Below are 22,971 nucleotides of genomic sequence, written 5' to 3'. Positions count from 1 at the left end.
TTCACAAAGGATGGAAAATCAAACTAAGTTTGTTGCCAGCCATACTGGCGGACTATTTTAGCCCAAGATGGAAAGAGAGAACACTGATCCTTCCACGAGCTGTGAATTTCATATTCACTAATTTTGAAAATCCAACATAAAGTGTATCTCAATTTCCATTTCTGCCTTATGGTCATTGCTGCCCATGGAATCAAAACTAAAAGTGAGAATGCAACCCATATTCTGGACTAGGGTTCTATTTAACCTCTAAAGTTGTGGTTAAGTATGGATAGCCACGTGTAACACGTTTCTGTAAATATACAAGTTCATTCAGTTAGACCACAGGTCCCTAGTATGCTAATGAGCAAAAAGGCCAGATTCAACCAAATCATCTTGTGGCTGAATCCTCTTTGCAAAATCTAGTGATTCATGAGATCTTTTCCTCTAAGAATTTACCTGTTTTAACATCAAGTGAAATGAAATATCATTGTACATGTACCAACAGATAGAGTACATGTTATTCTTTCATATTGGTAATTTATTTTGTATACAACATTTTGATAAATAGGTGAATTTCTGGCCTGAAAATGTGCAATAAAACTGGATTTTCTTAATCTGTTTTCTTTTGCAAATTGTGCAAAACTTTTTATTTTGAGCCTCAATGATGCCTATATCACCATAAAGCCGAACTTTTGTACTTTCTAACGATGTCACTTTTGATATTTGGCACTTTTTAATCGGGTCACACTTTTCCCACCAAGGTAAAAGACGAGATTTCTGACATTTTTGAGGAGCATGATTAGCTGGATAAGGTTCACAGAACAACAGGCGCGGGGTATTTGAAGAGATTACCACATGGGGATTGTGACCTTCCCATGAACCCAGGTACTGGAGCCTTTGGAATTTGCCAGTGTGTGGTCTCTTTGGCCTATCAGTGTGCAGTACTCTTGTTTTCAAGCTGCTTTTTGTGCTTGGCCAATAAAAAGTGCGATCTTGACCTGATTAAACCAATTCTTATTTTGAAACTTATATCATTTTAAAGCATACTTATTCAGCTTTATCATGAACTTAAAATAATTTGGGCTCAAACGATAATAAAGTGTAAAAAATCACCCATTTCGTCAGTATAAAATAATTATTTTTTAGCACGTTTTGGATCAAAACCTACTTTCCATAATCTTTGAATAAATTCAAACACCAGACCTGAAAGAATGAATCTTCTCTTTTACAATGATACCAAAATCATGAAATTCGAAGCACAATTAGAGCAGCAATGACCGAATGAATAGAGATGTTTTGGTCTGCAACAAGCTCATTATATATGCAAAACATCTGTACTCATGAATATCACTTGGATGAAAGAAGCCACTTTTTGGGAACTGCCTACTGACTGCATTTCATCACCTCATTTGACACTAAAACCATTGATAACTTATTCAGTCAATATTAGAAAGTGACTCCCCCATTGAAGAGGCGCAATAGCTCAGTCGGTAGAGCGGGGGGGGGGGGGGGGGGGGGGGGGGTCAGGGGTCGGATTCCCACTTGGTGCACCAGTGCCCTTTGGAAAAGCATTTGTCCTCATTACCAGGTCCCTCGGAAACGACCTTAAGTGGTTGGTCCTCTGGTTGCTTGCTTACAAGCATTCATGCTTTCTTAGCAATCAGGTAAAAACTACCACCATTTTACAACCATAACTGACTGGGAATAATTAGTGAAATAGTTCTCTTCATTACTTGAGCATGATAAAAGAGCCAAGTAAAGATAGGAAATATTTAATGTAAATGCAATTCATGGCTTCCCATAATTTTAATGCAGAATGATACCATGGCCTAAGTTAAACTGGAGTTCAGGCCTATACATATAACAGTGAATATGTCATATGGTCCTGTTTCAAGCTTTCTTCACTGAATCATGACACCAACCGCTAAAATGTTCTTCCCCTTTATTAAGAAAAAAGCTTTCTTCTGCAGTATAAGAGCTCAGAACTTCAGGCATGGCTCCATATCTGATAAATAGCTCCCTCGCCTGATACAACATGATTTTCTCATCATCTCTTGGCTGGCTTGGGCATTAAGAACACCTTCACAGGTTTACAAAGCTCCACGGTCCCTCTACTGCTACTCGATGGTGACTCCCCTTTTGATGAAGTGGAAGGGCCCGATCCATGAAGGTCATGTGTCATGACAATACTGACCTCGACCTGACTTGGTTCTGAAGATTCAAAACAAAGGAAAAGATAGGACAAATAGAGTTCTGCGTAAATTTCACTAACATGAACCAACTCCCTTAAAAAACTAAGAATAGAATCATTCATGTGCAGTATACAAATAGGCAAGAGTGCGATGGTGCGAGATTTCGTATGAGGTGAAAGAAAGATGCTCTATTCAATGAGGAGTTAGCTAAGTTGAATGGAGCGTCTCTTACACCGAATGCAAAATCTCGCACCATTGTACAAATAAGAATATTCGCTATTTGTGTTGTACAAATATGAAAAACCCCAGAGTTTTTCCCTGCAGTAATCTATGAAAAGGGAGCAAAAAATTGAAGACAAAAAGCAAATTCCCACAAGCGCACATGACCTTGGGCAGCATTGTGCATTTAGCCAGCATGCTTAGACGCGTATTGCACCTTCATTCTACTGAGCGCAATTAATTAAATTGTAAATGGTACTTTTTCGATGGTACGTCTTTTGTGCAACGGTACGAATATTTTACATTCAGCCTCCCATTTGCTCGCGTACAACAAGCCAAGTAGGCGTTGTACAATAACTTCTGAAGGAAGGGGTGGGGGCGTGTCAAATCGACAGCCCCCCTGGTCTGAAAAAGCCCAGTTACAATAGGGTGAAACTTACCTGACCACAGACCGTGCGATAGGTAGATTTCAGTCATGAAGCGATGTCTGAGGTTGCTCAGGATTCTGAAGTCGCTACTACGAGGGATGAAGAGTTGCGTCCGGGAGTCCGGGAAACGCACCTGTCAAAGAAAAAGATCCACATCGTGTAAAATGTCTTTGAAGATAGTTTATTGATATTTTAACATGTCTTTGGAGGGTATACATTAGGCCTAGGAGTAAACATTGATTGATTAAATGGTTCAAATTGCTTTTTCAGGAAATAATCGAATGGTAAAATTGACATTAGTCCCAGGCCTAGTATACATGTAATGTATGGTATGTGCTGTAGGATATGACATGTACTTACCTGGAGCATTGCAGCTACAACATCTTGCATAATGGCAATGTTCTTTGCATAAAATCAATTTCAATTTCACTTTCGATCTTTATTTCATTCATTTAATTTCAATATTCAATTCAATTTTTTAACCATCAAGTCAAAAACAATAAAAAGAAATTGACAAAAATTCATAAAATAATGGTAAGGAGACCTTGGAGAAAGCACGCTTATAAAAAAAAGGCCATCGAATAACAAAACTATACAATTATACATATAAAATACAATACAGTCAACCTCACATACACCTTAATCACTAAGCTTTTGGTACTGGAACAAAACGCTTGCTATGGCACTTGGTTATAAAGCTGAAATTTACACTCAATTATATTGATCATTATGTGCAATCAAGCATAAATATGATCAATTGCTAAGCTTTGTGATACAGACCCCAAGGCCCTGTGACACAAAGTACAATGGGGCTGATTTCTATGATTTATTGCATTGTTTATTGTGCATGATCTATGTCCAAATCAGTCCAAAAATCCATTGCTAAGCTTTGTGATACGAACCCCAGATCTTCATATCTATTTTCATGCATCAAAGGGCATTCAGTGCCATTACCAAAGAGCCTTTAGACATGACTTCAACAATTCATTAGTTGAGAGCCAGAAGGGCATTACTGCAGCTGTAACATGTTCCATTGAGAACCAGAAGGGTGCTATTGCTGTACAAAGTCAATGGAAATAGCGCCCTTCTGGTTTTCAATGGGACATATCTGATCTGCAATAACACCCTTCTGACTCTCAGGTGACAATAACTTTGTCGTTCTCACCTGAATTCTAACTCGTTCCAGGTCACGCACATTCTCCAGCTCCGCGTCCACAAACAGCCCAAGAGTGAGTCCAGCGGTGAATCGCAAAGGATTGTCGCTCCCGCCTGCAGGCTCACGGATCACCGCCGAGACACGGCTGATCGTGTTGGCGAGGCTCAAGACTGGAGCTCGGTTGTGAAGGAGAAGTGGCTGAAGGAATTTGGTGAGGATGCCGTGCCTCGCCGCTGACAGCTTCAGAACCTGGGTGAAGACGGCGTGTGTGAACGAATCTGGTGTGATGGTCGCTGATGAGAAGTGTCTGCAAGAAAATTGTACAATGTTAGTTTCAATTTACAGCAGAACAAAATATGTCTTGATTTTTTTTTCTGAAAAAGGTACACTCCCAAAATGCAATCCAAATAGCAATAATTTCTTTCTGCTCATACAAAAACACTTCGGGGGTGTTGCAGACTAAACTTCTTGTTTCAACAAACAGATTAGCGATCAATCGCTAATTTGTAATTAACTACAAGACATGTGATAGATATAGAGACATACATGCAATTGATCGCAAGTTTCTTGCAATGCCCCATTAGTCCAAGCAGCTTCAACATAAAAAGCAAAATTTATTACAAAACATATTGTCTTCACATTTCATTCGAATAATCTAATCTACATGAATTACGTCAGGTTGACAAGCATGTCACAATCTTCACTTCAAAATCATTTTGGAAATGTGCTCATCAAGAACTCACTCTTGCATTGCTGATGCTCTCGTCAGGAACTTCTGTGCCAGATGACTGGACGAGCTACCACTGCTACCACTGTTGCTGCTGCTCCCCCTGAGCTGAACCACAAGTTGCAGGGCCCAGGCCCGAAGTCGGAGTTGTTGAACCATGGCAAGCTCGGACTCGCTGCAACCAACGTAAAGATGCTGAAGTCTGTAGCTTAATTCTATTACCTGTGAAGGAAATGATCAAGATTATTCACTTTGTCTAGAAATGGTCTAATTCTCATCAGATTGTCTAATATCTAGCATTTACATTGTATGAGGAGCCTGATATCTAGTTTCCTATTCCAAAGCACAATATATACTACCTTTGCTGTAGCTCCAGCTGCTAAAGGCGCTTGGTCTACTATCAATTTGATCTATATGCCACTTGGTCTAAAATGCAGTTTGGTTAACTGTCATCTTAATAGTCTTATGTGTAATGCCCATATGGTATAATTTCCATTTCGTCTTTAGACTTTTTCACATTTTTTTCAAATGAAAATGAAAGAAAGCATTATCCATGCTCCCAGCAGAACTAATAACAATACCTTAAAGTGATTGGTTAACATTGGTTTGACTTTAAAAAATCTGAGCTAGAAGGTCACACTTGTCACCTGTGTCTGTGATATGTTACAAAAATGAAGCCCAGAAAAAATTGCGTTCGAAAATAATTATTTAGTGCTTCAAAAATTGATATATAAAGTGACCGGAAACACCATCTTAATTTCATCCCATACACTTATGTGTACTATTTAGGTGTCTATAAGACGCCTATTTACAAAATCGGGGTTTGCCTTGTAGTTTTAGCTTTTCATTCTCAATAATGGTTGTTTTCAGGGTTTATTAGTTCTAATACATGCACTTGTACACATGTTTCATCTTGGTTTGAGAATTTTTTAAATCATTTGCTCACAAAGTTAAACAATACCTTTAAGCTAACATAGCACTTTACTACAGAGGGAAAGGGCTAATCTGAAAAAAATTGCCAGATAAATAAATAACAGATCGGTGACCTACCCTTTCTGAAGCAGCAAGAGCAGTCTCGGCGCTCTGTTGAGGGCAAAGCATGGCTGGGACGTTCCAATGATCACCGCTCAATGCCTGCAAACATAAAACACAAAGTAAACATTATTCAGTATGATAAAACGATATAGTGTTTCATAAAGCTGTTTGTGAGTTACGAGCCACTTTAAAAGTGACTGGTGATCCTATCTTAGAAATTAAAACAAATTCAGTGGGAATTCGCAGTGTTTTATTTACCACAAGAATGGATAACCAGTCGTTTGTAAAGTCGCTCGTAACTTTAATACAAGCAGCTTTAGGAAACAGCCCCATGACAGACAGCTGCATTGATTTTCTTGCTTACTGGGTCATCCATGGAATGGATGGAATCAAGGCCAGCGGAGAGGCCACATTTTGCTGGCCATGGCTTGGCCTCGGCCTAAGTCAGGTGTACATAGTCGTTGGGGGAAGAATTTCCATGAAACCTTGACTGACTCCATCCCTGATCAACAGGTTACCTCGTGATGCAAAATCTGGTTATTCTCTCTATTCACATGACAATATAATACACCACAATAACATTAGCTTTAAGGTGAACTTTTTCAATGATATCTTGGAGTTCATGTACTACACAACAGAATATAAAAGACAAATCTATATTTACAAACAATTGTAAGTTTTTGTACATGGTTCAACTCTTGACATCGTAATTCCACCAGACTCATAATTTTTGTGAGGTCGCAATCAATTTTCAGCTTTACAGCTCACGGTGGGGTCTCCTTCGTTCATTACTTCCTATTTCTACAGAAGAAAAGTTTATATTACCTTTGCTAGAGTGAGTTGACAGTCGATGTACATGGAATATAACTGGGCCGTAGCTGTTATCTTAGGTTCTAAGTCACTGATACGTTGTAAATCCCTGAGAAAACAAATTATAAATAATAATAATACAATGCATCTTAGACAGCTCATGTATCTAAACTGCTGATGGCTCAAGGCACTGCTGTTATCATTACAACACTTTATAATATCGCAAGTAACAAAACAATAAATCAATATTTTCTCTCCAATTAGGAAGGCATAGAACAACAAACTTGAGAAAACTTGAATAAACGAACAAATGAATATGTCACTTGTTACATCAATTCACAATTCATATGTTTCTTTTTCTCTCAAACACTTGACTTTGCCTTTCCATAGCTACATGTAATTGTAATACCTCATGTCATATGAGATTCTCCCATTTCTAATTCGTGTCGGTAGGCTACAGGAATGCCCTTAGCACCACACTCGTGTGCATTGCATCCTAAGTAGCACGCATAAGGGCAAAGCGTATGGGCGCTTCTGCACCGGTGAGGTGCGCGGAAATGTGGTGTTAAGGGCGTTCCTGCACCAACACAACGAATTGTAGAGAATATTATCATTTCCTACTCTTTCCCTCTCTCTTTCATCATTTTATATTTCTTTTCTCTTTCTTCTCTTTATGTTTTTTTTTCTAAATTTCTGTCTTCTCTGTTCTCATATTTTGCTCTCATCTCTTTTTCCGCATTTACAATGTTTCACCCTATCATGCTCTCCTTTTCTGTCTGATAAGGTCCCTTGTCAAATGTCTGCTGTGTCTTTTAGCAGAACATCCACTGTAAAGGCCACGTATGCGTATTTTCAATTCTACCGATTTATACAGTATTTTAAGGGAGGCGCAAATATGATCGCAGTTGCACGTGTTGTAGGTTGGCGCACATTCTGCAATTTTGCTGCAACTGGATCTAATGCAATGCAATGCGTCGGATACTGTGCGCTGGATTTTAAAGATCCCACTCGTATTTTCTAGCCTTTCCAAACCTTAAATCCAAAGAGCACTTACTGAACAGTGAGCTGCATGATGTTGATGGCAGCCGAGTTAGACAGACTATCCAGACCTTTGAGTTTATCTAAAGTCTGTTGTAAGAAGTCTTGAGGATTGGTCTGCCTGTCAGCCATATTGTCTCCTCTGTTAGAAAGACACTGTCTCCGGGCTGGTTGAAGGTTCTAGGTAATGAAGGAAAGATAATATACAAAAATAAATAAATAAAATCATTCTCCGGCATTCAAGTTAACTGTGCATGTACACACTGCTGATACTGATAAGCTGTAGAGAGATTGTAGCCGAATCTAAAAATACAGTTTCTATATTTCAGGGTCAAATGGACGACTGCTTGCATGGTTCTAATTGTTTGAACAGCATACCACAGTGGTGTGTCTGAACACCATCACCGTAATCCTCAACACCATCATCACTTGTCAACACAAATTTTAATCAGTAATAATAATAATAGTCAATTCATGTATAGTGCATAGCCCATTATGAATAACGTCTCTATGCACTTCCAAAGGACTTGGATATTATTTCTCCGGCTGTAGCTCAAGCAGCCTTCAAGCGCTCAGTGCATTTCAAGGAATAAATACCTGCCAGCTACCCATTCCCCTCACCTGGGTTGAGTGCAGCACAATGTGGATCTTCTTGCAGAAGGAAACTATGCCATGGCAGGAATTTGAACCCACAACCCTCTATTTCAAAGTCCGGAGACTAATCCACTGGGCCACAACACTCCACAGTACTAATATTACCAATGAAATGAGCACCATAATGCTATAATTTTATCACTATAATCATCAACACTCTGAACATTACAATGGAATTATTATCGCCACAATGATAATCATCATCATCATCATTATTAACATCATCATCATGAGCTCAGATTACTATCTGTAGTGTACCTCTACTTCAGGTACAAGGTGCGGTAGGGAGTCCCTCAGATAGGTATAATGTCTGAAGGTGTACTCTGGAAACAGGGCGGACATGGTAGGGGAGTTGACTGCAGAGTTGAGGATCATAATCATCACTGCAATGTCTGGGTGGAAAATTAGTCAAGGTCATAGTGGAATATGGAAATGGTTTATTCAAATACCTACATTTTTAACCAGTTTAATTAATCTAACTAGCTAGGAATCATGCAGGTAACATCTTTTTAACAGTTGTTGCTGCTAAGAAATGGAACAACCTATCTACACCCATGGAGACGGCTGCATTTGTGGACCAGATAAAGATGCTCTTGAAGGCCTCTTTATTTTGTTAACAATCTTTTCTAGAAAAATTCTTTTAATTTAACAACATTATTTTAATACAGTCTGTTGACTTAATTATCATGCCAGAAAAAAAAATCTGGGCTTTGGGTTTAAATTTCAGGGGTTTTTTTAAGTCAAGTGTTACTTTGCAAAGCTTTCTGAACCCCTCCCCACACAAGGCCAGGTCTTATACTTCAATAGTCTGAAGAAAAAAATGTAATACCAAGACAGTGTATACATAGATATTTTTTTTTTACCACAAAAATTCATTTCATACACTAACTAAAGGATACAGGCTGGGTCGTCCATGTCTGGTTCTGGTGTATCAAAGTAAGGATGAGTGCCAAGGAGGTCTGGTACCAAGGCTAAGGTTAGGTCTGGGTGGGCAGTACCAAGGTTCTTCAAACAGCTGTGTTTGGAAAGAATGAATAAAGAATTCAGTTGAAAATTATTATTATTTTTAGTATTATTTTATTCGGCATACAGAATCAAATAAAGTATTACAAACAAGTGAATACAAAATGCAATAGAGTCATACAATCATAATATAAAATTCAAGACAAAATTACGTTGTATCAGGTGCGTCTGGTCAAGCTGCCAGGGTATGGAAAAAGTTAACTTAATAACTATGGTCCGCAGACCTTCGTCCCCATACCTAACTGACCAGACGCACCTGATATTGATTGAAATAATACATATATACATACATGTATATCACAGTAAAATACATACATTTGGTAATGGTCATGATGTATAAACGAATTGAGAAAAATTATGAAAAATTATTAAATCATTGCATATAATCACTAATTCAAAAACATAAACATAACATAATCGTTGTTAAACTGCCTTGTTTTATAATGCTTCCAGGATTACATGTACATCAATTGCTGTGATATAGTGAGAAACAGTTTTATGTAAACGGAATGAAGATATGCTCAAAATATGAAGTGAGAAGTTTATACAGTTGTATTTTAAAATCTTAACCTTATGTGTTACAGTCTCATTAACAACACCAAATGATGGTATGCCATTGATATTAATATGATACAGGGTCCCCACAAATTTGATAACAGAATTCCATGACTTGTCCAGGACTAAATTGCTGCTTTCCATGACTTCCTGTGACGTCCAGGGTGTTATGTAGAATTTGGGATGTCACAAACCTGGGATAAATGGAAATCATGAATACCAATTATAATAGCAGAGTATGAGAGTTGAGGGACACAACAAACTGGAATGCTGCCATAGCCAAGAGGTAAAATGCAATTCCATGACTTTTCACAAATTTTCCAAATTCCATGACTTTCCATGACCCCAAAATCTACCAGGATTTTCCAGAAATACGGTTGCTTCATTGGCTGAAAATCTAGTTGCGCAAGATATTTTGAGTTGCGTTTGATCGCAACACTTTCTGCAACGGGCCCCTGGTCTGTCTTAAGGCTTTGAGTAAGCCGATGATTTGACTTTTAAAGGGACTACTTATTCAAAGTCTACTGCATGTTCATTTAGAAAACACTTTCCCCTCTCCAGTAAATTGTACCAGGAAACTTACTTCCATATTGAGAGTCTATCATGGGGATACTTGTTGAGATTTCTGATGAGGAACATTAGAGCCTTGTGGAGGCAGGACTTGGTTACCATGGCAATGGATGACAGCAGCTCATGAAGAGCCTCCCTCACTTCCTTTGAGGAATCCTGTAAACAACATTAAAAAAACAAATAAAATGTGGCGTAATGTATTAAATTTATGGCAGTTCTATTTGATAGAACATGTCTACATTTTATATTGATGGTTATTGCATTTTTATCTTTGTTTCATATTTTTTCATCATGTATTCCTTCTTCTCTAGTTTGCTGAGAACTATTTTGCTGAGCATATATCTAGAAATAATATTTTGATTATGATTATTACAAGAAAGAAAAGGACAGAAATGGAAAAAAATCTGCATTATGTAGAAAATTCCATATTACCATGTTTACAGTAAGAAGGAACAAATATGTGAATGTTTAAAAGTATAATGAGAGGGGAAAAAATCTGTAAAGCACAATACAATGAAATATTAAACACTGCTATGAAAAATCGGATGTTCTAAACTCACATCAAGAACATTCAAAATAATCTCGAGCTGGTCTTCTCTTAATTTGATGTGATGGTTGATCTTTCGTAGACTGTGGATGGCGTTCAGACGGACACTCTCGATCTCATCATTGAACATGTCGACGAGGAAGTCGAGGGAGAGGATGGCGAAGGATGGCGACTGGAATGCAAGCTCACAGAGGGAGTCTAAAGCAGTGGATCTGACCTCTGATGTAAGAAAACAAAACAAGAAATCATGCATAAAATCCTGAAAATAGCAATAACAATGATAATGAATACATGTAATTGCACACACATATTTACCAATTGAAAGAAGGTACAGTATCATCAGTACCATTATCATTATCATCCTCCTCATCATCATCACCATCATCATCGTCACCACCACCATCACAATCACCATCATCATCATCATCACCATTATCATCATCATCACCACCACCATCATTACCAACCTCATCATCACCATCATCATCATCATCATCATCATCATCACCATCTGCACCACCATCATCACCACTATCATCATCAACATCATCACCATTATCATCATCATCATCTCCATCCGGCTCTTCCTCCTCCTATCATGATCATCATTTATCTCACCTAAATATTCATCTTCCAGACCATGGACGAAGGCCCCACAAGCCCCAGACGTTATCAGACTCACAGATTCTGGGTCCACATCCTCCTGCGGCTTGTCATCGGCCCATTTCTTACCAGTCGACCATTCCCCTGATGTGAACTGCTCCTTCTGTCTTTCATGCGCAGTTTTCTTTTTCTGAAAAAAGTTGTAGTACATTAATGATGGTAAATATCAATTACCGGTAAGAACTATTCCACTTTGAATCATCAATTATTATAGAATGAGTTCGTACAGAGAAAATTTCTACTTGGTACGATATCAATCTACAATAAATCAATTTCATATCTTATCATCTTTTGATACGGTCTCAGTCGGAAACTCTTCTGAATTTCATCTTTTAATGCTCAAAACAAACTACATGATGTGCATCGTAGGACATGCAATCCAACACGAGACAGTATACTTAAAACCGTTAAGACAAGTTCAATAAAATAATGTTAAGGATACAGCCCCTTGGCCCCATCACAAAACACCTGCCTTCAAACATTGGTGTCAGGTTCAATTACCATCATAACAGTACTAAATAGTTTCAATGGCAGTTATCATTGAAGGCGAGGTTACCGAAAATTGTCAATTTATGCAATAAGACCCTGGTTGACTTGACCCTTTAATATCTCACCCGGAGTCCTGACATTAATTTCTTATCCAGAGTCTGCTCCAGAAACCTGGTACTGACGGAATGCAACGAGCCCAGGAGACCCGCTGCTTCCGCTCGAACCTTGGTTGAGGAATCCGTCACCATCTCACAGATCTTGGCAAAACCATCATCGACAAGCCTCAGGGTCTCCTCCGTGGTTCCAGGAGCCACAACAGGCTCGTCAGGGTAGACCTGACTCAGGACCCAGACTAGTTTGAGTGCAACCAGTCGGACCCCTTCATGGTCATCCGTCAAGGACTTGATGGATTGCTGGTAGAGGTCTAGGTCTAGTTTCTGCCCTCGCTGGTGTAGGGAAAACTGTGGAGAGAGGTTTAATAAGAATGATCAAGTGCTGAAATGGTAGGCAAGCATGAACATATGATCTTCTTTACACTTAACCAGCAGCGCAGTACCGAGACCATTTTTAGAGTTGGGACAATATGCCTCAATAATAACAACACTAATAATAATCCGCTTTCATATGGCACATATTACATCAGAATGACATTATACAGTTACAGCAACGTGCTCATTTGATTACCATACATTCAAAGTAAAACTAACTGTACAATTCATTATCTTTGATGGCAAAGTAATCAATCATTCCTATAAGTTAATAAGCTTCTTTCAAACCATGAAATAACATCCCAACATTATTCACCATAAGCAATATCTCGAAAAGTCATTAGAAAATTCTTTCTCTGCAAAGCACTACAGAGCCAAGAACACAGTAAATGAATTGAGAATACCTGTCTAATGACAAAGATCAGCTGAGAAGCCTATGTTGAAGTTGAAGCAGGGTGCCGTTTCATAAAGCTGTTCGTAAGTTAAGAACGACTTTAAGAATGACTGGTGAATGTTTCTTATGTGCCAAACCATCACCAATGAACATACCATTTACCACAAGAAAGGATCACCAGTCGTTCTTAAAGTCGCTCCTAACCTACCCACCGGTATTGTCGTAAGTTTCAGAGGCGACACAAATTTTCAAGTAAGCTGTATTCCAGAGTCCAAGACAAAATTGCTCTTTTGATTCACCAATTTCAATATTTGACAAAGACTTCTTAGTTGTTTATTGTCATAAAGGGCATTTGACAATTCATTTTATGTGTTCCTGAATCTGTCATGCATCATGCAGCTAAAACTCCCTATTAACTAAACTTCAATATCACCATACTTAATATTTTACTTTATCATGCAGACAAACCAAAACATCTTTCTCATCATAGCCAATGTACACATTGCAATCAACAAACGACCTCATAAATTTTCTTACCATAGCTTGGAAAGCAGCTTCCCTGACCCGTGCGTCCCTATCGCTTGTAAACTCTCCCAGCATCCTTTGTACATTGCCTTTGCGACGTTCCTTGCTACTCTTTCCAGAGGACGATGACGACGATGACGACGATGATGCCACAGATTTGACGTCGCACATACCAAGCTGGCCAATCATGCTCAGGGTAGCACATCGTACTGCATGGTTTGAGTCGGTTAAATGCTTTAAGTAGAATAGATCAAGAAAATAAAATTAAGGAAATATATTCATTCAAACTTTTACAAAAGTGCATGTTGGATCTCATGAAATGGTGAAATGGTTCAGTGGTAACAATGGTAGCAATGGAAACATGAAATGCTACAAAGAATCAATTTGGAATCAGAGGTGTTGGAAGGTACAGATCTAGGACTGGGTTAATAAAGCAATATTGACTGGACTCGGGGTGATATATGTCCTTTCGCCCCCAGGCCAGTCAATATAGGAGCACCTTGAGCACCTAACAGGGTGGATATGTGCGCAATATAAATACCCTATATTATTATTATATTGCTATTATTAACCAAATCAGACATCTACAGCAAAAATTGTCAAATTTTAGATATTTTAAATTTTTAGAATGAGAATCTAGTTCCTCATGTTGAGCAGACTGGGCCTCTGAAATTTACCATTGTGACGTAATTGAAATGATACGTCCCTGGCCTAGGGCCGCAGTATCCAGCGTTGTTTCAACTTGATTGCCATCATGACATATATTACTGCGCGGTTCAAGGACGCTTAAAAATGCGTAGAATACCCGGATGTTAGCACTGCCTTTTATTGCCTGCTTCATTTCCATGCATTTTCTCATTGACTTTCCTGAGCAGGCGATAAATTGGGCCCGTGGATAAACAATTGGAATTTTATTGACCGGCCATTCGATCCCAGTCTTATTAAAGCAGACAACAATGTTTCAAAGTTGCCCTGCTCAGATGTCTGATACGGTTAATAATACATAATGGCTCAGATGGTTCCTAATGATTGCGTTGTGGTACAGACAACAACAAGGAAGTGCGTCGTTCAGCAGAAAAGATTAATATTGAGTGGAGACTGACAGTAGGTGACAGAGAGTCAAATAGCTCAGAAAGTCAACCATCCTCATCTCACCTATTTACTCCTTGATGTAAATGAAAACACAATTCAAAAGAATATATGAATAACAAGGCATCCAAGTTGGTGCTTATCTCATTAAAGTTTAAACCACCATGTAACTGTAGTACCAATTACCTTCCTCTGATCATGCGCAGAAAGGAACTACAAAATGGCTTATTCGTACTTACTTTTTGAGCAAGTTGCAGAAGCTGACGGTGGAGATCGGAGGTGAGCGGAAGGCTTCGGCCAATCACAGTGAGTGTGGTAAATATTTGACCTTTGACCTTGTGAGAACCTGTATGAAAAAAACAAAGGATGGAATCAACATGTACATGTAATTCTTGAAACAACAATCAAATACCATCTCCTTGGGCCTTGTCTTGTCTGAAATAAGCACAAATAAAATTCATCATCAATGCACACGTATGCTGACCATGCCATGTGAGTGCACAAACTAATAATATCCTTTCTTCAAGATTTGTTTTTTCTTGAAATAGAATAAAATTCTCAGTACTGTACACTTGAATATCAGATGAGGAACATAAAGAATCAATTACCTTTGGCTTTCAGCCCAAATCTTACAGTTGGTTGACAACACAATAAGCATTCGTCAGACTAAAATGTGATGATACTATACATACATGTACATGTAACACACAAAATTCATATTACTTTTTAAATCCAAATTTTTCTAAGCACTGCATAACATTACTGTAGCTTAGCATTAAGCATAGCTACAGTACTCTCATCAGGCACTTGAGAATTCAAGGAAATTATTCCAATAGAGTACCCATTTACAAAACCTGGGTGGAGGGTGGCAAATTTAGACTAACAATATGCAAAAGGATGCAAAAGCTGCAGTGGGATTCAAGACCCATCCTCCCAGGAATCGAAATACATGTACCCCTCCTTCAACAAAGCTTTCATCTCACCTTCGGTGGCTAAGAGCGTCATCAGATCATTGGCGATGCCCACAGCGTTCACACCCGGGAGTCTGGCAATTCGACCCAATAATTCAATGACCTTTGACCTTACATGAGCTCCTTCCTCTTTGCTGTAGTGCTCAAAAAGAGTGTTGATAATACTCTCTGGTTGGAAGAAATAAATTGAGGTTATTTGACAATTTGGTCATTTTCATCTTTAAACTCACTTTTGAACATGGCCATGAAAGATGTGCTATTGAAATGCATTTTTTAATGATTATCATCATTAACACTATGATCAAAATCCAAATGCAGTAAATAAAGTAATTGAATTAAAAATTAGTATAAAAATATAAAATAACAAGTGGAATGCCTCTGGCCGTCTCACCTGCATCACGCGGTTCAATATAGCATCAGTGCTGACTTTGAAAACTACTCTAACTCGCACAAGATGTTCAGTGATACATGGTTACTTTTATGTCCACTTTTTATGAACTAGACCAATAAACTTACAGAGATATGATGGTTATTCAACAAAAAAACCCAACATGGCCAAAGTTCATTGACCTTACATGACCTTTGACCTTGATCATGTGACTTGAAACTCGCACAGGATGTTCAGTGATACTTGATTACTCTTATGTCCAAGATTCATGAATCAGATCTATAAACTTTCAAAGTTATGATGGTAATTCAACAGATACACCCAATTCGGCCAAAGTTCATTAACCTTTGACCTTGGTCATGTGACCTGAAATGCGCACAGGATGTTCAGTGATACTTGATTACTCTAATGTCCAAGTTTAACGAACTAGACCAATAAACTTTCAAAGTTATGATGGTAATTCAACAGATACCCCCAATTCGGCCAAAGTTCATTGACCCTAAATGACCTTTGACCTTAATCATGAGAGCTGAAACTTGCACAAAATGTTCAGTGATGCTTGATTACTATTATGTCCATGTTTCATGAATCAGATCCATAAACTGTCAAAGTTATGATGGGAATTCAACAGATACCCCCAATTCGGCCAAAGTTCATTGACCCTAAATGACCTTTGACCTTGGTCATGTGACATAAAACTCACGCAGGATGTTCAGTGATAATTGATTAACCTTATGTCCAAGTTTCATGAACTAGGTCCATATATTTTCTAAGTTATGATGACATTTCAAAAACTTAACCTCAGGTTAAGATTTCAATGCTGATTCCTCCAACATGGTCTAAGTTCATTGACCCTAAATGACCTTTGACCTTGGTCATGTGACATGAAACTCTAATAGGATGTTCAGTAATACTTGATTAACCTTATGGCCAAGTTTCATGAACTAGGTCCATATACTTTTTAAGTTATGATGTCATTTCAAAAACTTAACCTCAGGTTAAGATTTGATGTTGACGCCGCCGCCGTCGGAAAAGCGGCGCCTATAGTCTCACTCTGCTATGCAGGTGAGACAAAAACCAACTCAAATTAAATCAAAATCAAATCACCAACACCAGCACCCATCGTCTAAACGTACCTGCCGCATCTTGACTGACTGGTAGCTGGTTCTCTAGATCAAGCAGCTGAGTAAGGGCCTCTCTGGAATTACCAGCCCTCAGATCAAGGGTGACCTGGGTCACCTGAGGTCGGGCTACAAGTCTCACCTTAATCGGAGGTGCCTTGGGCTCATCCTGTTTAACAATGAGAAGAAAAATGTAAGTTCTTATCAAATCTAAAAAGGAATTCAAACCAACCAAGACAGGACAATATGCATCACGTACCTTGGCAAAGAACAAAAAGAAACAAAATCTTTTCATAATATTTTTCTTGTTTTTTTGATGAATTCTTGTTTAGAAATCAATGTCATACAAATGTCTGAAATGAAGTTGTATCCCATTTACTAGATTTAGGGCTAGATCTTTTAGAAGGAAAGTAGAAATCTCGGGGGCGAAAATTTTTTTTTTGCAGTACACGCACATGAATGGGACGCAATCCCTGGCTCCAATGGAGAGTAAGCACATGTAAGTGAATTATTTTCACTTTCTAGGAGCCTCCTGGCTAATGTCAAAGTATAGATCTATGACTACGTAAAAATATGTTAAAATATCATCTCAGAGTCCTCAAGGCGCTAGACAGCAACCCTTTCATGCCTATAGACCCCTCCGGGGGGGGGGGGGGGGCACTTCCATTGACGAGTGGATACTGGATACCATGCGCGACTAAGGGGTCTTAAAAAGCACCCTAAACACATATTTTACATATTCTGAAAATGCACTCCTTAACAAGTATTGGCATGTGAAACCTTATCCTTAACAAGTATTGGAAACAAATGTTGGCAAGTATGAGCCCCTAAACAAGTACAGCGATGTACTTTCCATATTCTGAAAATGCACCCCTTAACCCTATCTAGGCCGGGGTATTTTGGGAGTTCCTATGGCCGGGGGGGCCTCCCAGGCCCCCCCCTAAGATCTCAGCCGTCGACCGCGCGATCGCGCCGAAAATTGGCACGCGGGTTGCCTGGGGCATAATCTACAAGATTGTATAGTAATTTATTTCATGCAAATCGCTATTAAGTGATTATGCTAATTTATGCGTAATTAGTATGCGAAATCATACTTTTCCCTCTAACTCCCTAAATAAAGCTCTAAATGTACTAATTTTTGGTATAGATACTCTTTGTGGTGTCCTTAGCAAGGGTACATGAAAAAATTGTGATATCAAATCATTTTCTTATGTATTATATTGTTTTTGTAATTTCTTATGTATTTCTTTGTTTTTTTGACCTTTTGTTTTTCATTGTTTTTTCAATGAAATTTGTTGGGGACTCTTCTGTGATCATAAAAAGCATAAAATGAATATATTTAGACTAGAAAAACTAAAAATAATCATACATTTATGAATTTTGGTTGAAAACACAATTTGCATTGACTTTGTACACGAAATCACGTTTTTGAGCAATTTTTGGTCTGACATGCACTTACATAATGTTGCGTAATTTTGGAACCACGTACCCGGGTGACGCAAAATTGGTCTCAAAAGTTGCACAAGACTTGAAAGTAAAAAGTCAGCGAGCGGCGCGGTCAAAAAATTTCGCACGGCAAAAATATCGCGCGATTCGTTGAGGGGGGGGGCCTCCGAGGCCCCCCCCCCGGCCTAGATAGGGTTAAAGCTTGTGTATAGTTTTGGTAAATCCACCAAAATGCACCTATCACTATTCCAATTCATTGCTAGCTAATATGAATGGATATGCCCTATAACAGTTATGATGTGGAGGATATGAAATGAAAATGTGTTTTACAGGATAAATTTTGCGATTTTACATGGAAATTTAACTTGATCGGGTCACCCGATCAAATTAAAATATCTGTGTGTTTTTGTCTTTCAATTAAATCCTATTCCAAATCATGGAATGGGCTGAAACTTTCAAGATATGTTCTTTGTCTGTAACTTTTGGATATCTAATCACTAAATTTATAAGATAAGTGCTTGAATGCCCATTTTTTAATTTAAAACAAGCATCGCCGAGAGAGGGCGCTATATATCCAAGATTTGAATATTTGAAATTTTCTCAGAGAAGTGCAGTTGGAAAAATATCTAACGGTCTCTACGCTTCAGTAAGACTGTCATATTAGATGATGTTCGATTATCAATCACATTATTGACCCTTTACCAAAGCTATACACAGGCTTTAACAAGTATTGGAAACAAAATGATACTCTTACGCCATAAGAGTCTTCTTAGCAAGTATTCCCTGAAATGAACCCCTAAACAATTACAGATATATTTAATAAGCCTGAGTCGAATCGATTTTAAAATCGGTGTTCGATCGATGTCATCGAACACCGGTGCAGATTTTGCAAAATCGGTGCATCGAAAAAAAAAATAAAAAAAATACGTCGGCCGGCCGATTCGTTTGGATCACACAATCAATCATCAAAATATCAGTAATGTCCAACTTGACTACTACTTACTTGATTTCTATTGCCCCCCAAATGAAACCGATTGTGTAATTATGATGCCTATTCACCATTAATTTGAAGTTTATTTCGATCATACTTCGAGTCTTACTCGTCTGCTCGTGCTGAGATAATTTATGCACGATGAATTCATGAATGGAAGTCATGGCCATCGATCGTGCATGCGCAGTACTGTTCTTTAATCAAACCAGAAAATGGCCGGAGATTGACGCGATCAACGTAAAATAAATCTTGCTTTCATGAACAATATTAATATCATGACCACAGAACATTATTTAATCGTAATATTTAACAATAATTTGCATATGATAATCATTAATATGAATTTAGAGCTTGATGTGAAACGTTTGTATTTCGTTTCAATTTTCAATGGCGGACATCTCATGACGATCGACTTGAGTCGAGAGAGTGCACTTGTCTAAAAAAAAAATAATTATCACATCAGGATTGATTCTCGAACATTGCCTACATTCAAAAACTCTTTTCAAGATCGTAATATAACCATATAATAACATTTTACATGACAAAAAAAAATTGCGTTTGATATTTTTTCCCAATCAATTTGAAGCTAGTTTGTGCCCAACTTTGGGCTCTGATTTCATGAATGGAAAATATGTCATACGTCATCGAACACGCATGCGCATTGTGCTTCTTTTCTCGGAGCTCGGAGAAGACGTCCAGAGATGGAATAATAAAAGAAATAATGCCAGTATTAATTCTTCCATATGAACATAACATACTTTGCTGACATCGTCAATATTCTTAGTATGACCATAAAATCTTGTTAAATCGTAATTTATATGAATTTAGGGCTCGATTCGAAACATTCGTATTTATTTCGATCGCATGCTCAATATTATTGTGTCAACAAAAAAAAAATGGATTGTCATCAGGATTAATTCTCGAACATCGTCATAACTCATATTCCACAATCTTTCCTCACAATCGTTATATCAGCATTGAATAGCAATTCAAATGACCATTCAGAGAAAATTACGTATTTATTCGCATAAATTTATTTGGAACTCATTTTGGAGCCAACTACACAATCTCAGGCAAGTTATAGCGCTCTCCGTTGGTTGCACTTGTTTGCTGGCGCTGACAAGCACGCCTGTCATTTCGGGAGAGTGAGTGTACGGGGCTGCGGACGGGGCTGGTGAATGCGAGTCTGGACTGCGAATGCTAGTTGACCGAAAATCATTCGGATCGACTCTGCGTGATTCATGTCTTTATTATTGTTTCACTTTAAACTTATATGTTGTCATCTGCAAATATCATTGTTGAAGATATTTTGGGAAGAATTCTGCATTGGTCCCCGGCTTTTTTTGTGTGTTTTGTGGTCATGGAAAATACAAACGAACTTTGCTCTGTCATCTGCTTGTGCAACGCTCACCCGGCTAACGCCAGCGCATACCGTCAGTGCGTAGTGCATGCATAGCGCATCGACGCGATGGCCGGAGCAAATTTTTTCCCGCCTTCAATATTCGATGCATCGATGTTCGATCGAATTAAAGCTGTCGAACACCGGTTTTCAAAATAATCGATATGACTCAGGCTTAATATTTTATTGTTATGTCAAGCGTCCGTCAGTCATCTGTTTTACCTTTAGACACCATTACTTTGGTTTAGTACGGCCCCACCTTCCACATCTCGCACAAATCGGTCTCTAAACACGGGGTGTTGGGGTAAAAAAGACATCCTTTATAAAACATTTGATTTTGATTCATCATCCCCGCATATTTGACCCTAAATACGTATATTTTTCCGAGCGAAATAAATACCCTTTTTTCAATATTTTTGTGTTTTTTACACCCTTGTCACGTTACATGCCCTATCTTGAAAAAGACATCCTTTTTACGTGTTTTTTGGTCGCGCATGGTATCCACTCGTCAATGTAAGTCCCCCCCCCCCCGAGCCCCCTTAAAATATTTATGCATATATTTCAAGATTTTAAAGGTTCATGACTAAAAATTATCATGTAGGAGCCAGTGTGGTGTGAATTAATTTGTTGGTTGATAGATCTACTTGAACTTAATTAAGTAAAACTGGACCCCCATTTTCATTTTTTAATAATAGAAAATTAAGTTTTATGATAATTTCAATTCACGAAGAGCTGGTGCCGAAGTAGACCAAAAGCTTTGGTCTCTGTTATGTTGGTTATTCAGCTGAACTCCGTTGGCTTCACTCACCAAATACAGAGGCCGAAGTTCTAGCGTGATCTGTACAGGGGACTCAATGGCCATATGTTTATGTACTTAAGATCGGATAAAACGGGGAAGTGAATTTGCGCGACAGCCGAGGTAAGTCACTGTTTTTGTTCCTTTCAACTTCATTTTTCTAATTTTTTTGGCAATTTATACCAAGAGGGAATATAACATTGCATTTTGGTAGCGTTAACAACAACGTTAATTTTCTAAATTTTTATTCATTAAAGACAAAAATTGAAGAGCCCCAACGGGGGGATTTTGCATTGCAAGTCCCCTAATGGTGGCTGCACGATAGCGAGCCGTCTGTGTACGAGAAATAAAAAAAAATGTTAAAAAACTCCTCAAAACAGACGGCTGCCAGCTGTCTAGTGCCGAAGCTGCTCGCATTATGCACAACAGAAATGAGAAAATTATTTTTTTCTTCTTTTACTGACAATCTTTTGACATGTTTGATGAATTCTAATCTGACTTTACCAAAGTCCAAAAAAATAATTATTTTCTTGTATTATCAACATGATAAAAAAATTTCAACTGAATTCCCCTTTTTAGCTTATTTTTTCAATTTCAGTTTTATTTGTACATTATTTGTACATTGTATCTCCATGTGTGTAAACCAGTGAAAAAAAATCCTTCAAGTTTATGGACAATAAAATTACTCAATTCAATTCATTACGATTCAATTTTTCTGAAACTCAGCCAAAGTCGATAACAATAATCTCAATATGTGGGACCAAACAAAACAAGTTCGTTCAGATTGTTTTCCTTTTTGGAGGGTATTTATAGATAAAGGCGCGTAAGTTTTCATACCTGAATTATTTGGCTAAACTCCTCATATGCACGTTTCTTCAGATGAGCTGCCATTCTGTGGTGAGAAAGTCACATAAATGTAGGAAAAGTCAATATTTTCTAGGACCTCCTTTCACTTTGCTGTCCCTTATAATTTGCCAGAGTTATCAATAGACAGAGTGGCGACACGCGCACTGAAAACATGATACGCGCGGTCAAAGGTCAGCCATGGGGGCTGATTAGTTCCCTCTGCGCACATGCAATTATTTGGCAATCATCACTTTTTATTCCCGTTTTTATTATTCCTGATTAATTGATTTTCGGCAAACTAGCCCAGGGGGCCGTTTCATAAAGCTGTTCGTAAGTTAAGAGCGACTTTAAGAACGACTGGTGAACCTTTCTTATGTGCTAAATAATCACCAATGAACATTAATGGTGAATATATTTTACCATGAGAAAGGT

The 22,971-nt window shown here is 38.2% G+C and overlaps 1 protein-coding gene across 1 annotated transcript; it reads right to left on the bottom strand.

The window, feature by feature from the left end:
• Positions 1-1,189: 1,189 nt before the first annotated feature.
• LOC121429886 (integrator complex subunit 4-like) lies at positions 1,190-22,645 on the bottom strand. The gene is made up of 18 exons (XM_041627142.1): positions 22,531-22,645; positions 17,077-17,230; positions 15,565-15,720; positions 14,821-14,927; positions 13,505-13,726; positions 12,211-12,546; positions 11,552-11,726; positions 10,947-11,152; positions 10,400-10,542; positions 9,138-9,253; positions 8,497-8,630; positions 7,601-7,764; positions 6,562-6,655; positions 5,752-5,835; positions 4,718-4,923; positions 3,984-4,281; positions 2,831-2,951; positions 1,190-2,190 (listed from the first exon to the last, which is right to left on the bottom strand). Exons 1-18 carry the CDS (start codon positions 22,582-22,584, stop codon positions 2,027-2,029), a joined length of 2,934 nt encoding a protein of 977 aa, XP_041483076.1. The 5' UTR covers positions 22,585-22,645; the 3' UTR covers positions 1,190-2,026.
• Between the last annotated feature and the right edge of the window lie 326 nt (positions 22,646-22,971).

The sequence above is a fragment of the Lytechinus variegatus genome, chromosome 16, assembly GCF_018143015.1.
Source record: "Lytechinus variegatus isolate NC3 chromosome 16, Lvar_3.0, whole genome shotgun sequence".
Lineage (NCBI taxonomy): Eukaryota > Metazoa > Echinodermata > Echinoidea > Temnopleuroida > Toxopneustidae > Lytechinus > Lytechinus variegatus.
Note: the sequence above shows the minus strand (reverse complement) of the source record. Positions and strands in the feature narration are given on the sequence as shown.